Genomic DNA, 16186 nt, shown 5'->3' with positions numbered 1-16186 from the left:
TTGGGTCAATGACTTAGTTGAATAACTCCAGGCGGTAAATCAGAAGACAGAGAGAGAGAGAGAGAGAGAGAGAGAGAGAGAGAGAGAGAGAGAGAGAGAGTAGGCAGTGTCAAGGGGGTCTGGACAGCCTAGAATGAACAAGCAATCTCCACCAATAAAACAGTCTATATCATATGCCAAAAACTATTTTACTGTATTTAGTTTTTTTCTTAAACAATCAGGGTAATTTCTCAAAGCAGTACAAATGTCTCTTGCTTGTTTCTACATTTTATAAATTGCTTCACATTCTTCATTTTGCTGGGAAACCCTGTTAAAAGTGGTGAACTTGCTGTATTCATTTCCTGCACAGACTTAACAAAGTCTCACCCAGTGAGCAATTTAAAACAATGGACACACGTTGTTGCCCAAGGTGAATTAAAGCCAGAGATGATTATCTCCCAGTTCTGAAGGCCAGAAATTTAGCATCAAGGTGTAGCCACATTCCCATCAAGAGTGTCTGACAAGCACACTGTCCTGTCCCTCTGTGGCCTGGTGATGTTCAGACAGTCTTGGTGTGCCTCAGCTTCCAGACACGTCATTCCACTCTTCTGTCATCAGCCCAAGTTCTTCCTTGATCTTTTTACTGCATCAGCCATATTCAACAAAAGTTCACTTCACTGCAGTGGCCTCATCATCTCTTAATTAATTAAATTTGTAGCAATAGCATTTTCAAATAAAGTCTTGGGATAGGATACTACCCAGTGAAAGTAAAACCTGTCGCTAGGAATTACTTATCCTTGGAACTCTCCTTTTTCTACTCATTTTTCTTTATTATTTGTAGGAGAACGGTTAGAGGCATGACAAGTCTCTCTCTCTCTCTCTCTCTCTCTCTCTCTTTCTCTCTCTCTCTCTCTCTGTGTGTGTGTGTGTGTGTGCTGTGTGTTTATGCATGTGCTCATTTCATGTCTAGAATGCTTCCTGATAAATAACAGAGCCATGGGGAACCATGCAAGCTATGTTTTACTTTTCTATGGCCAGCTAATGCATGCATAATCACTGGCAAAATTTTTCTTTGAGCAAACTGCGCATTTTGCACTCAGTATCAGCACACTATTCAATTTCTTTCTCCAAGATGATTTACTGTAGGCTAAATAAAATGGGCCTGTTCACGATGCCTTCTGTTTCTGTGTGCTGGTAGCATGAGCTACCAAATAGCAATGTGCTGAATAATTTGGTAGATGGCAGGTTTTAGCTGCTTCCTTTCTCTTGAGAAAACACATCATTTGTACTGCTTCACTCTAGACAGGAGATCCGAATAACTCAGTTCCTCTAGTCCTAAATTTCCTCAGTAACCTGATCTTCCCCACTCAATTCTCCTGCCACTCAACAGTGCTAGACCGACATTTCATGTATATCCTCTGAACATCAGGCTCAAGGAAACAGAGGTGACTTATAATATAAAGAAAAACACCAAAAACCAAAAACCAAAAACCAACGAAAACAAAACAAAAAAAAAACCCCAAAACTCCCCTTAAATAACTAAGTCAGTGGTAAGTTTTCATGGCTGTTTTTCTTAATGACCTTTACTAAGATTAAGACTAGAAATGAGTTAGACAGGAGGAGGTGGCAATTAACCAGGCAGCACTCAGTCATCCACCTGCTCTCTCCTGCACTTTTATGACTAACTTTTGCTTTTATGTATTTTTGTTTCAGCTGAAAGAGACATCAGTGTCTACTGTGGAGTGCAGGCCATTACAATGAAGATTAATTTCTGCACAGTCCTTTTTTCGGGTTATTCTGAAACAGATCTGGCACTGAATGGAAGGCATGGGGATTCCCACTGCAGGGGCTTCATCAATAACAACACCTTCCCTGCAGTGGTCATTTTCATCATCAATCTCAGCACCTTGGAGGGCTGTGGAAACAACTTGGTGGTAAGATTCCTTTAAACCCAGTGCTATATCTGAGGTCATAAATAAACACGCTCCCATTTCATGAAATAATCAGGAGCCCAATCGGTCTTCAGGAAGAAATTCCAATAAAGCCAAACAAATCACTTTCTTTTGCCTGTTTGAAGTATGAACTCCCAAATATACAATTCTATCTTCTCATAATGGTTGTGTTGATAGGAGTGGGCCGTGGAGAGGCATGTGCTGGGCTGTGCTACCCTAAGCAGCTCTGTTAGACTGAATTTGATGGACATCTCCAACCACAAGCCATATTCTTTACACTTTATGGATGCAACAGTTTTTGTTCTTATGTGGTGATATAGACCTGATGACCCCACTCAGTAAGAAATATTAAACATAGAATGGGAGACTTGAACTCTTATTTCACATTTACCCTTGACTGGTTGTCGCTGATATTTTGTAAGACAGCTGTGTTTCTTGTGTGAAGTTCTTTATGGTGTGGGACTGCCCTTTGCATTTACAATACTTATCATACCCAATTTTACCCATACAATTCTGGCAGCTCCTCTTTTCAGCTATTTTGATAACCAAATCAGTGTTTTGAGAATTTTTACCTTGTCTGAGAATTTATCATTAATATCATTCATTATTTTATTAATCCACTCAATACCAAAAATAGGAATAAGAAGAAATATACACTCCAGGGAATAAAAATTAATTGAAATTAATAATATGTGGTAAGAGTATTAATCACATTAAGTTTCACCTAGTACTATATTTTATTTAGCTTGCTCAATATCATTTTATCAATAAATCCTAATAAAAGTGGCACAATACACACAATAGCTTAGCACAGTAAAGAAGAAAAAATTGGCTTTCGGTCTTCAAAAAATTATGACCGCGGATTAAAAAGGAATGCTTGATTAGTCTACGAGCATGGTTTCTAAGATTTGGTAGGGGCTAGCAGACAGGAAAGAGATTTATTTAAATCTCCTCCTTTATCTTATCCCAAAGGGCAGTTACAATATTGTGCCTATGACCATTTCCAAGCCTGCAGACTACATATTGTTGACTTTTTTTTTTATTAAAAACGTTTATTCATCTCTCTGAGTTGTGTTCACAGAGGTTATGAAGCAGGCCTAAGGGAGAGGGCGGTTAGTTGATTATTGCATGTTTTGTTTTCTAGTGGAGGGAGCGCAGGTAGGGAACAGTAGAATTTCCCCTCCTCCCACTGTGTTCCAAAGCTTCACTTTCATAGATTGATGTCACTGTTGCCTTGCTGCCTAGAAAATACCTCCAGAGAAAGGGCATGGAAAATGCTATTTTGCACATGTGTGCTCTTCACATTTTAGAAAGCTGCTGAATATGAAGTGTGTGTGTGTGTATGTGTGTGTGTGATATGTGTATGTGTGTGTGTGTGTGTGTGTGTGTGTGTGTATTTTACAGAACTGATATACTTATCTAGTAAGTCAGGCAAATGGTGGAAGGAAGAGAGGCTTTCTTAATTTTCATATTTTACCTTTGGTATCACAGCTTTGGAGACTCCTCAGAGGACATTCCTATGTGAGAAAAAAGTCAATAGACTACTATATCAGTAGGTTGGAATTAAAATGAATGTTCCCTTCCTGTCTATTTTGTCTCAGGCATAAGCAAGATATTTGCCTTTGCCTTGCCCGTGTACTGTTAGGCTCATGCATAAAGTTTATCCTATTACTGAAAATCTAATATTACTTATTACAGTAATATCTCCTAATAATATTTGGTAAATGCTGTGTGATATTTGGCATGGTGAAAAAACAACTGTGTCCTTCCTTGGTCTCAAGAAAATCATAAACGTTATTATTCCAAAGATGATTTTTTTTTCAGTTTTAGCAGTATTGGGAATCTAGTGAAAGCTAAGCAGTGTTAGGAAACACAAAAGTAAGCCACATTCTCTATAACTTCTGGGCGTTCATGGTCTCCTTGAAGTTGGTCTGAGAGTGAGGAACTCCATGATCCACCAAAGAAAACACTGGAAAGAATATTCTTAGTAGATTTGTGCATTGCATTTATTTGTCAAAAAAATTAGTGGTAAGACCCATGCCATGGTGCTGTGGTGAATACACCAATGTAAGGCCGAGGTGGGACCTGTCCACCAGGCGTTCTGAGGCTGGTTGAGGGGATGCAAAGCAAGCAGGCTGCTCTTGTGCTGCAGAGGGAAATCATTGCAGGCATGTAGGCAAGTCAGAGGGTTCTCTGGGGGAAGAGGTGGTGTTCTACATGGGTAACGGTCCTGAGGAGGAGAGAAAGAGAGAGGTAGTAGGAGTATCGAAGGCCAGAGCAAGGAGGGCTTATGCAGGGGCGTTTTATTCATAGTGGAAATCTAAACAGGCTGGTAGAGTGGCTCCGCGGGTCAAACCTGGAGACATGCACTCCAGTGACAGAAACACAGAAAGGTGGGAGGCAAGAATCAATCCCACAAAGTTGTCCTTCGAACACCTTGTGTGCACCATGGCTCTCATGCCGTACGCACACAACAGTAACGTGGCAAAGTCTGAGGCTCCAAAACTAATGCGACAAACAGAGCTAAAACAAATCTTTTAAGACATATTAGAAAAGTTGGGATTTATCAATGAGGCTTTAAAAAGTTAATTGTAGACTTCTACATATGTAATATTTTCTTTCTTATGAAATAAATAGAAGTCAAATGCCTTTGGTACTCATCAAGTTCCATTGACCTTAAAAGATAGTGTCACTTAAAATTTTATAAAGTATTATACTTTCAAATCTATAGCGTGTTATAGCTGAGCCAAAATGAGAAATAGGTGGTCAAAATGTTTTATTTGCATGTAAATTGCATATATGTGCAGATAGAAACATTTAATCATTGAACTTGATTTGATGTCCTAACAGGTGTCCACGCTTCCTGGTGTTGGTGCTTCTGGAAATGCAACCTCAGTACAGATAGGAAATATTTCAGGATATATTGATACTCCAGACCCGCCAACAGTCATCAGCTATCTTCCTGGGCTCCTTTACAAATTTAGTTGTAGTTATCCATTGGAATACCTGGTTAATAACACCCAGCTTGCTTCGTGAGTTCATGTTATATTCTTCTTTTTCATATTTTCTTTATACTTGCTTCTTATTTTTGAGGAACTTGCAGTCAACCTCAAACATTGTAATGGAGTAGAACATTCACTCAACTATCTATCTATCTATCTATCTATCTATCTATCTATCTATCTATCTATCTACCCATCCATCCATCTATCATCTGTCTGTCTGTCTGTCTGTCTGTCTGTCTGTCTGTCTGTCTGTCTGTCATCTACCTACCTGCGTACTTCTCTATCTAGGTATGTATCTATGTATCTATCTATGTATCTATGTATCTATCTATCATCTATCTATCTATCTATCATCTATCTATCTATCTATCTATCTACCCATCCATCCATCTATCATCTGTCTGTCTGTCTGTCTGTCTGTCTGTAATCTACCTACCTGCTTACTTCTCTATCTATGTATGTATCTATGTATCTATGTATGTATGTATGTATGTATGTATGTATGTTTGTATCATCTATCTATCTATCTATCCATCTATCTATCATCTATCTATCTATGTATCTATGTATCTATCTATCTATCTAATCTATCTAATCTATCTATCTTCTATCATCTATTTATTTATCATCTATCTATCTATCTATCATCTATCTATCTATCTATCTATCTATCTATCTATCATCTATCTATCTATCTATCTATCTATCTATCTATCTATCTATCTATCTTCTATCATCTATCTATCATCTATCTATCTATCTATCTATCTATCTATCTATCTATCTATCTATCTATCATCTATCTATCTATCTATCTATCTATCTATCTATCATCTATCATCTATCTATCTGATTATCTAGTATTCTTCTTATTTCCTTTGCTCAAAAGTCATGGGTGCTTATGTAGTTCTGAAGTTTTGCAGTGTTGCCAACACATAGGTTATCATATCTGGTCACTACAATTCTGGGTCCTGCCTGACCCAACTGCCACTTGTTCTTCTGCTGAAGGGTGAAGATGAATGCCATAATGCCGGCCTGAGGAATTCTAGACAAAGGACTAGAGCTATAGGATATAGCCATGGAATTATTGATCATTTCCAAAAATACATACATGAAGAGACAGTATGTCCAAAATATAATGACTTAAATGTTTTTGAAAACTTTGACAAAATGGAATAACTGAATAATGAGTTTCCTCTCTAATTTGATGGCCTGTATTATAAGATTCTAACTATTATTTTATCTTAGTACATGGAGATAAGGAAGTTATTTTTTGTCTCAGGGTTAAAAATACAGAACATTTCCATAGCATATTGGTGGTATGTGATTCTGTCAGAAGCAAAGTTTAGATGTGGCTATGTCAAAAGGATAAAGGTGTGGGAAGAGGCATCCCTCATTCTATCATCACCCGGCATATCTAAGCAATATGTTCATTATTCAATTAATGCTTATTAAATCCCTATTACTTATCATGTACTGTGTATTCTAGCATGGACAAACTCGAATAAATCCCTAACTTCATAGGATGTCTTGTGAAATGGATGACATTCTATGTGCCTCAAATTTAAGTTCTTAGGAAATAAGTTTTCTAGAAAAAAATCTTACATATGTAATTCCAAATAAAAAGATGACTTTATCAATGAGAATATCATAAAAGATAGTCTGTCTTTATTTGAGTTTCCTTGTTTTTTGATAACTTGTCATTTTGATGATTTAAACACTATACCTGTTGAAAGTCTAGTTAAAAGTGTGTCAAGCTAACTCCAGAGTTTATTGTCTACAATCTAACATCTGGGCATAAATAAAACTTTTAATTTAAAATCTCATTAGTGCTTTCCCTCTTCCCAATCGGTTTTAGGTCTTCAGCTGCTATTTCTGTGAGAGAGAACAATGGGACATTTGTCAGCACTTTGAACTTGCTCCTTTATAATGTGAGTTGATGGGTGAAAGACATTATTTTTCCCTTTCACTGTTGTGAGGAGTCATTTATGTGAATAGCTTTTCTATAAAAACCTCCTGAAAGCCACATTAACCCTGCTGTAGCTTGATAACATTTATCCATCTTTACTTTCACTTTCATATATCTTAGTTATAATGGTGTGCTATAAGCTCTGTTAAATTTTCTAAAGGTTGATGATTGAAATTTCATACCAAAAATGTGATTCTGGGATAGTTACCCTCAGAATCCATCTACATTTATTTGTTCTCTCTCTCTCTCTCTCTCTCTCTCTCTCTCTCTCTCTCTCTCTCTCTCTCTCTCTCTCTGTGTCTCTGTGTGTGTGTGTGTGTATGTGTGTGTGTGCGCGCACACACGCATGATCACATGCATGCATGCATGCATGTGCCCATGAGTATGTATGTGTTCATAGTTAAGAGAATATTTGGAGGAATAATGTTTTTATGAGATAATATACACAGTTTGAATGACACTTCTTGGAGGCATCATTGGTGGTGAATGTGTTAATATTTTGAACATGCGTTCTGACTGATGATAGTTCTGTCACGTCTGAAATAATTTGAATTGATGACATAGCATTGTCTAAACTTTTTTTCATGTAAATATTGAGAATGGCAGCAACACGTGAAAAATACATGGATTTCTATTTATAAATGTAACATTAATCCCCCAAATGATATTTTCATGTTGATTAAAATTTTTATTCATACATTTTAAATGCCTGATTTAAATATCAATTTTTCAATCTATCAACCAACATTTTTGTAAATTATGAATCTGATTTTTGCATTATTATTCATGTCATCATAGCACTGAGTTATAATTCATGCAACTGATTTAAAAGTCAGTGCTTTATCCTTTGAATATAATGAGCTATAAATGTTGTAGTAGGACATTTTCCAAAGGCATTTTAAAAATTGTGTTTATAAGTTTGTAGTTTGACACCACAGAGTTCTAAACAACACATTAAAATGTGTTGAACTGAAGATTGCCTTTCTGTCATTTGTAAACTTTCTTCTGCAAAAAGACTCTGCCAATCGACTTGGTTCTGTATATGTAGTAACCATGTACTGATATTTTGCTCAGAGGGTGGCCAGCTATTTTATTGTGTGCAATATTTATAAAAGTAGTTTTATATTATAAGATTTGACTCTATTGAGTTTGGTGTGTAAACTCTTTAAGGCAGAGTTGAGGTGGAACATGTTAGAATCAACAATACTTAATAATGTTACTGAGTGAGACAGAGATGAGAATTTCCATTATTAATACAGTGAAAAATACATCCATATGCCATTCAATGGCATCCTTATTTTCTGTGAAATTAAGCTACTTTTTTCCATTGTAAAAGTAGAAAATCAAACTACAGAAGTATGAATCTCTGTAAATTTCAATTCTGTAGTAGAAGATAATCACTTTATCATATTGTAAATGAAAGAGTGCTAAAAGTTGAATTTTTAGTCAGTTTTCAATAAAATATTAATAATTGAATTATGCCAAGTGGTGGTGGTGCATACTTTTATCCCAGGATTTGGAAGACAGAGGCAGGTGAATCTCTGTGAGTTGAAGGCCAGCCTTGTTTACCAGAGCTAGTTACGGATCAGCTAAGACTGTTACACAGAGAAACCCTGTCTTGAAAAACCAACCAACCAAACAAATAAATAAATACATACATACATACACACATAAATACATAAATAAAATTGAAAATTTAAAGTTCCTTACCAATTACATCTTACAATTCAACCATTTCCAACAGTTTCTTTTGTTTCTTTTATATGTCTTAGTGTGTGGAGTGTTTGTGTGAATGTGTATCTTCTCTATGTGAGAATGCATGTATGTGTACAAAAGCAAATGTGGAGGCCCTAGGTCACTGTCGGTATTCTTCCTGACTTTTCTCTCCTTATTGAGTCAGGATCTCTCAATTGAACCCAATCCTTGTTGATGGGACTAGTCTAGCTAGTCAGCTTGCTCGAGGGATCCCCTCTCTGTGCTTCTAGAGTGCTGGAATCACAAGTGGGCTACCGTGCTCACCTGACATTTCTTTTTTGTCTTTGGAGGAGAAGATTCCTGGTTTTCATGCTGTGTAATAAGATTTTTATTCATTAAGCCCTTTCATACCAGGTTTGAAATTTAATTTTCAATAAACATGCTTACTATTGTTGGAGCAAATTTAGGATTATAGACAATTTGATTTAAAAAACTAGAACATTCCAACACATCTTCATACCCTGTACAAATTTTCCTCTATTATTGTGTCTTCTACTGTTATTGTTTATTTGTTAGAACTAATGAACTGGTTTGGAGACATTCCTGTTAGCCAAGAGTGACCATTTACATTTATTGCACCTTTTGTAGTGTATGTTCTGTGAATCATAGGATACACATCCATTGCTGTCTTGTGTAAATATCACTGCCGCAAACTATTCTAACATTATATTATTTTGTTATATTGCTAAAAATTATGAATTCACATTGTATAAGAAAATGTTGGGATACTTTTATTAATTGATTCCAAATGACATTTATTATTTATTTGGGATATTAATATTTAGTCACCTAATTGTAATTATATTGTAGCATTCAAATTTTAATGTCATTTTATAGCCATTAAGAATTTTTTTCCCCTAGAGAAGTTTTTGTTTGTAAATCCCTAGGCATGCTTTCAAGTTGTTTTACATGCTTACTGCTGAACTCTTTTCTCTGGTTTGTTGTTAGGAGAAAAACAGCTGAACACTGTCTGGAAACAACCCTCTTCCTTCTTTTGTTTTTATGTATAATAGGACACCATCTATGTGCATGGAAAAGCTGTAATTTAAAAAAAATAATTTTTATTGATGATGATTTTTTTAGGTATGAAAGCTATCTATCTATCATCTATCTATCTATCTATCTATCTATCCATCCATCATCTATCTATCTATCATCTATCTATCTATCTATCTATCCATCCATCCATCTTCATCATCATCATCATCATCATCATCATCTATCTATCATCTATCTATCTCTATCTATCTATCTATCTATCTATCTATCTATCTATCTATCTATCTATCATCATCATCATCTATCTATCTGCCTATTGGTTTTTGGAGACAGGATTTCTCTGTGTGTAGCTCTGCCTGTCCTGGAACTTTGTAGATCCTACTGGCCTTGTACTCACAGAGATCCCCTGCCTCTGCTTCCAGCGTGCTGGGATTAACGGCATGTGCCAATTGCGGCCTTCTCTTTGTATAATATAAAAGTAGCTGTTTTCTCCTTTGTGGAAATAGAAAGCAAGGTTGCCTTTTCTGTTTCAACAGTATGCAACTATTACTGTTTGCTGAGTGGTTGAATAAATAGGACCATAATACAGTGAAGAGAAATTTGATGACTCTTGACCCAACCTCAAATGGGTCGTACATCATTTGCAAATGTTTTATGAGCTTATTTCTTTTGAAGAAAGCATTCTTTGGGACAATATTAATGCAAACATAAGATGCAGGAACAAGATAGGTAAAGATGTGGAAATTTACTTAAAGATATCGGAAAAGGAATCCAGAAACATTACAAAAAGAAGTACTACTGTCTGCCATGGCTATAGAAGCCACTGCAGCTAACCACAGAAATATAGAAATTAATTAGAAATTCAGTGCTAAAACTTCCCCAGATGTAGCATGCAGTTTCTTGTATACCTGCAGTTTCAAGAATGGAATATTCCTCCATGGATACAATTCTTTCAGATCCAAACATCCCAATCTTACTGTTTTAATGTTAAAAATTAATTCTAAATATATTGCCTCTTTCCAGTCAGAGAAATGTGATATTCTTCATATTCTTTGGTGACTAAAATTTTAAAATGAATGTTAAAAATGATTTCACCATAAAACAGCAATCTTTTTAGAAATACCAACTCTGGAAAACAAATTTTTTGAAAGCTAAATGATTTGACCACTTAGATTTCTAGGAATTTTTCCCTAGGCATTTTATGTATTTTTTATTTCTATTATCAACTTATAAATGCTACCTTTTAATTTCTAATTTAATGTGCTTTAACCTACAACTATGTGTGTGGGGTGATAGGAATGTTTTATTTAGAATGCTCTAAAATAAGGGAAAGAAAAATTAGTTTTTTAAAATTAATTAATTTTTTTAAAAAATACAAATCCAAATTTCCACTCCCTCCACACATCCTCCCACCCCACCCCCCTCTAATCCTAAGAGATGGCAAGGCCCTGCCCTGTGGAAAGTCCAAGACCCTCCCTACTACATCTAAGCTGAGAAAAGTATACATCCAAAGAGAATAGGATCCCCAAAAGCCAGTACGTGTAGTAGAGATAAATCCAAGTTCCACTGTCAGTGGCCCCTCAGTTTGCTCCAACTGTCAACCATATTCAGAGGGACTAGTTTCATATTCATAGGAACAATCCTATGATTGTTCCTTCCCAGTCCAGCTGGAGTTGGTGAGCTCTCATTAGATCAGGTAAACTGTTTCAGTGGATGAACCCCTCATGGTCTTGACCTCTTTGCTCATATTCTCATTCCTTCTTCTCTTCAACTGGACCTTGGGCGCTCAGTTCAGTACTCCAATGTGGGTCTCTGCCTCTGTTTCCATCTGTTGTTGGATGAAGGTTCTGCAGTGATATTTAAGATAATTATCAATCTGACTACCAGGCAAGGCCAGTTTGGGCACCCTCTCCTCTATTGCTTAGGGTCCTTCCTGGGGGCATTTTTGTGGATTCCTGGGAATTTTTCTAGAGCCAGGTTTTTTGCTAACTCATAATGGCTTCCTCAATCAAGATATCTCTTTCCTTGCTCTCATATATGTCCTTCCTCCAACTCAACTATGCCATTCCCTCAAGTTCTTCTCAACCCCCCCTTCTCTCTTCCTCTTCCCCTTCTTCCCTTCCTTGTACCTGCTCCCCGGCCCCCATGCTCCAAATTTTGTCAGGTGATCTTTTCTGTTTCCAATGTCCAGGTGGGTATATATGTTTTTCTTGGGTTCACCTTATTACTTAGCTTCTCTAGGATCATGAACTATATGTTCAATGTTCTTTATTTATGGCTAGTATCCACTTCAGAGTGGGTAAATACCATATTCATTTTGGGGGGTCTGGTTACCTCACTCAGGATAGTGTTTTCTAATGCCAAACATTTGCATGCAAAATTCAAGATGTAATTTTTTGTTTGTTTGTTTTTTCCACTGAGTAGTACTGTAACATGTAAATATGCCACACTTTCTTTATCCATTCTTCAGTTGAGGGGAATCTAGGTTGTTTCCAGGTTCTGGCTGTTATAAATAATGGTGCTATGAGCATAGTTGAACAAATCCTTTGTAGTATGATTGAGCATCTTTTGGATATATGCCCAAGAGTGGTATTGCTGGATCCTGAGGTAGGTTGACTCCCAATTTTCTAAGAAACCGTCATATTGATTTCCAAAGTAGTTGTACAAGTTTACGTTCCCACCAGCAATTGATGAGTGTTCCCTTTATTCGACACCCTCTCCAACATAAGCTATCATTAGTGTTTTTGATTTTAGCCATTCTGACAGGTGTAAGATGGTATCTCAAAGTTGTTTTGATTTGCATTTCCCTGCTATCTAAGGAAGTAGAACATTTCCTAAAGTATCTTTTGGCCATTTGAAATTCTTTTGTTGACTTTCTTGCTCATGTTCTCCCTCCTTCTGCTCCTCATCAGGACCTTGGGAGCTCAGTCCAGTGCTCCAATGTGGGTCTCTGTCTCTATCTCCATCCATCACCAGATGAAGGTTCTATGGTAATATGCAAGATAATCATCAGTGTGGCTATAGGACAAGGCCAGTTCAGGCACCCTTTCCTCTGCTGCCCAATAAACAAGCTGGGGATATCTCCTTAGACACCTGGGAACCCGTCTAGAGTCCAGACTCTTGCCAACCCTAAAATGGCTCCTGTAATTAAGATATATACTTCCCTGCTCCCCCAACCACCCCTCCTCCATCCCAACCATTCCATTCCCTCAAGCTTTCCCCATCCTCCCCTTCACCCTTCTCTCCCCTTATCCCCACCTCACCCCCACCCCCGTGCTCCCAACCCCTGCCCGGCAATTTTGTCAATTTCCAATATGCAAGATGTTAACAATATGTTTTTCTTTCGGTTCACCTTCTTATTTAGCTTCTCTAGGATCACAAATTATAGGCTCTATGTCCTTTATTTATGTCTAGAATCCACTTATAAGTGAGTACATACCATATTTTTCTTTTTGGGTTAAAAAAAGAAATTCTTCTGTTGAGAATTCTCTATTTAGTTCTGTACTTCATTTTTTTTTAAATTGGGTTATTTAGAATTTTAAAGTTTAATTTTTTGAGTTCTTTATATATTTTGGAGATCAGTCCTTTGTCTGACATGTGGTTGGTGAAGATCTTTTCCCATTCAATAGGCTGCCTTTTTGTCTTATTGACTGTGTCCTTTGCTTTACAGAAGCTTTTCAGTTTCCGGAAGTCCCATTTACTCATTGTTGCTCTTCTTGTCTGTGCTACTGGGGTTATATTTAGGAAGTGGTCTCCTGTGCCCATGCTTGAAGGCTACTTCCCACTTTCTCCTTTTATCAGGTTCAGTGTGGCTGGATTTATATTGAGGTCTATAATCCATTTGGACTTGAATTAGGTACATGGTGACAGATATGGATCTATTTTCATTCTTCTACATGTTTATACCTAATTATGCCAGAACCATTTGTTGAAGATGCTTTCTTTTTTCCATTGTATGATGTTAGATTCTTTGTCAAAAATCACGTGTTCATAGGTGTGTGTATTGATATCTGGGTCTTCAATTCGATTCCATTGGTCAACATCTCTGTTTTTATGCCAATACCAAATTGTTTTCATTACTGTGGCTCTGTAATAGAGCTTGATGTCAGGGATGATAATGACTCCAGAAGTTCTTTTATTGTATAGGATTGTTTTGGCTATCCTGGGTTTTGTTTTTTGTTTTTCTGTATGAAATTGATTATTGTTCTTTCAAGGTCTGTGAAGAATTGTATTGAGATTTTGATGGGGATTGCATTGAATCTATAGATTGCTTTTGGTAGGATTGCCATTTTTACTATGTTTATCCTTCCTATCCAAGAGCATAGGAGATCTTTCCATTTTCTGGTATCTTCTTCAATTTCTTTTTTAAAGACTTAAAGTTCTTGTTAAATAGGTCTTTCGCTTCCTTGGTTATTGTTACCTCAAGATATTTTATGTTATTTGTGGCTATTGTGAAGGGAGATGTTTCTCTGATTTCCCTCTCAGCTTCTTTACTATTTGTATATAGGAGAGATGTTTTTTTTAGTTGATCTTGTATCCTGCCACATCACTGAAGGTATTTAACAGCTATAGGAGTTCTCTGGTAGAGTTTTTGGGGTCACTTATGTACACAATCATATCATCTGCAAAGAACAAAAGTTTGACTTCTTTTCCAATTTGAATTCCCTTGATCTCTGTATGTTGTCTTGTTGCTACTGCTAAAACTTCAAGAACTATGTTGAAGAGATATGGAAAGAGTGGACAGCCATGTCTTGTTCCTGATTTTAGTGGAATTGCTTTGAGTTTCTCTCCATTTAATTTGATGTTAGCTGTCAGCTTGCTGTATATTTTTTGAAAGCTAAATGATCTGACCACTTAGATTTCCAGGAATTTTTCCCTTGGCATTTTATGTATTTCTTTATTTCTATTATCAACTTATAAATTCAACTTTTAAATTTCTAATTTAATGTGCTTTAACCTATTGCTATGTGTGTAGATAGGAATGTCTTATTTAAAATTGCTCTAAAATAATGTAAAGAAAAATTTGAACAAGACTTTTATAGCAGGCATTTTCACAACTCAGAGACTATTTGCGTCCTTTATCCCTCCTTTTCTGGTTTTAAATTAAAGTTTGGTAATTTTAGATGATCAGAGAAAGAATTCTAGATTAATGAAATATTACAAAAAAGAGCACCTGACACTCCAACAGTGAAATGTTTCAACTGAAACACAATTAATAAAAACGGAAATTTATGACAAATATAAAAAATGGACTCCTAATTTAAATCAACTTACGATTGGAAACTGAATACTAAAAAAAGACTACTAATCACTAACTATTGAAAATAATTTACATGTACTGAACATTGACAACCATATATTGATAAGTTCCATAATTTATCACACATATGGAGCAAAGATGGTGTATGCCCTGAAATAAACTTGTATTTACTAATGGGTTAAAAGAAGTTCTGCCAAGATGAGCATAAAATAAATCCCTTTAGAGTCAGTGATGTCGGTATATGATGATTTGATTGTTCTTTGTTTCTTTATCAGTTCTAAATAGTAAATGTTCTATTGATAGAAAGATAATGACATGTGGATTGTTTATTATTTCATCAATAGGATTCAACCTACAGAGAGCAGTTAATTATCCCAAGTATAGGATTACCTTTGAAAACCAAAGTATTTGCAGCTGTGCAAGCTACTAATCTCGACGGAAGGTAATTGTGCACTCTTATCTTGATTAGCTAAAATACTTAACCTTCCCCAGTCATACTGTTAGCTTATTCATTGTGAAGTATTATTTGAAATATATGGTCATTGCCACAGCATTAAGTCATTCTAGTAAAAATAAATAACAAATTATTACGTCTAAGAGAGCGCTGCTCATTTTATGTCATTAATTGAGAAATAACAAGACTTTTGATAAATAATTGAGAGTAGTGACTGAAGGAGGCCATGTGGAGATCTTCCGGGATGCCAGAATGTTCTCTATTTCTTCCTCAGAAAGACGACTAGCCTAGTATCATTTGATACTCTTGTGGTCTAGGTATGCGTGTTTAAAAATCAGAAAATAAGTGTCGTAAGAATCTGTTCTGAAATTATGTAAGATAGTTCTGTGAGAGAACTCTGAAACAAACAAAACAACCATCTAGAAAATCCACTCAAATTTTCTAGAAAAATATCTAGAAAAATCCTTCTAAACTAAAAGGGATTATATCTTGATACTGCTTAAATAAGAACAAAACAAAAGCAAAGCAAACAAAAGATCTTGTAAGAGAATTCAAATCCCAAAGAACTAATTGAACTCTGTTAATACTATGCAGTACATGATGGTTGATTGGTGGGCATATACCATGCTTTAAATTTGGGATTTTCTTAATATACCCTTGATTGGTATACCCTAGATATGGGGTGCCTCTTCATATTCTCCCTGTCTCTTAACAGTGGATTATGCAGCATGCAATTGTTTAAGATCATTTTACTAAATATAGGAAGCTATTTTAATATTATTGACATTTGCTGTCTATGGTAGTGTTTTTTTT

The 16186-nt window shown here is 36.0% G+C and overlaps 1 protein-coding gene across 1 annotated transcript in view; it reads left to right on the top strand.

Annotated features, from left to right (window-relative positions):
* Positions 1–16186, top strand: part of Zpld1 (zona pellucida like domain containing 1) — a 63800-nt gene that overhangs the window by 34818 nt on the left and 12796 nt on the right. The window contains exons 3-6 of the mRNA XM_038346658.1: positions 1693–1913; positions 4782–4963; positions 6795–6867; positions 15264–15361. Coding sequence (XP_038202586.1) covers positions 1693–1913; positions 4782–4963; positions 6795–6867; positions 15264–15361 — 574 coding nt within the window. The remainder of the gene's footprint in view (positions 1–1692; positions 1914–4781; positions 4964–6794; positions 6868–15263; positions 15362–16186) is intronic.

The sequence above is a fragment of the Arvicola amphibius genome, chromosome 10, assembly GCF_903992535.2.
Source record: "Arvicola amphibius chromosome 10, mArvAmp1.2, whole genome shotgun sequence".
NCBI lineage: Eukaryota > Metazoa > Chordata > Mammalia > Rodentia > Cricetidae > Arvicola > Arvicola amphibius.
Note: the sequence above shows the minus strand (reverse complement) of the source record. Positions and strands in the feature narration are given on the sequence as shown.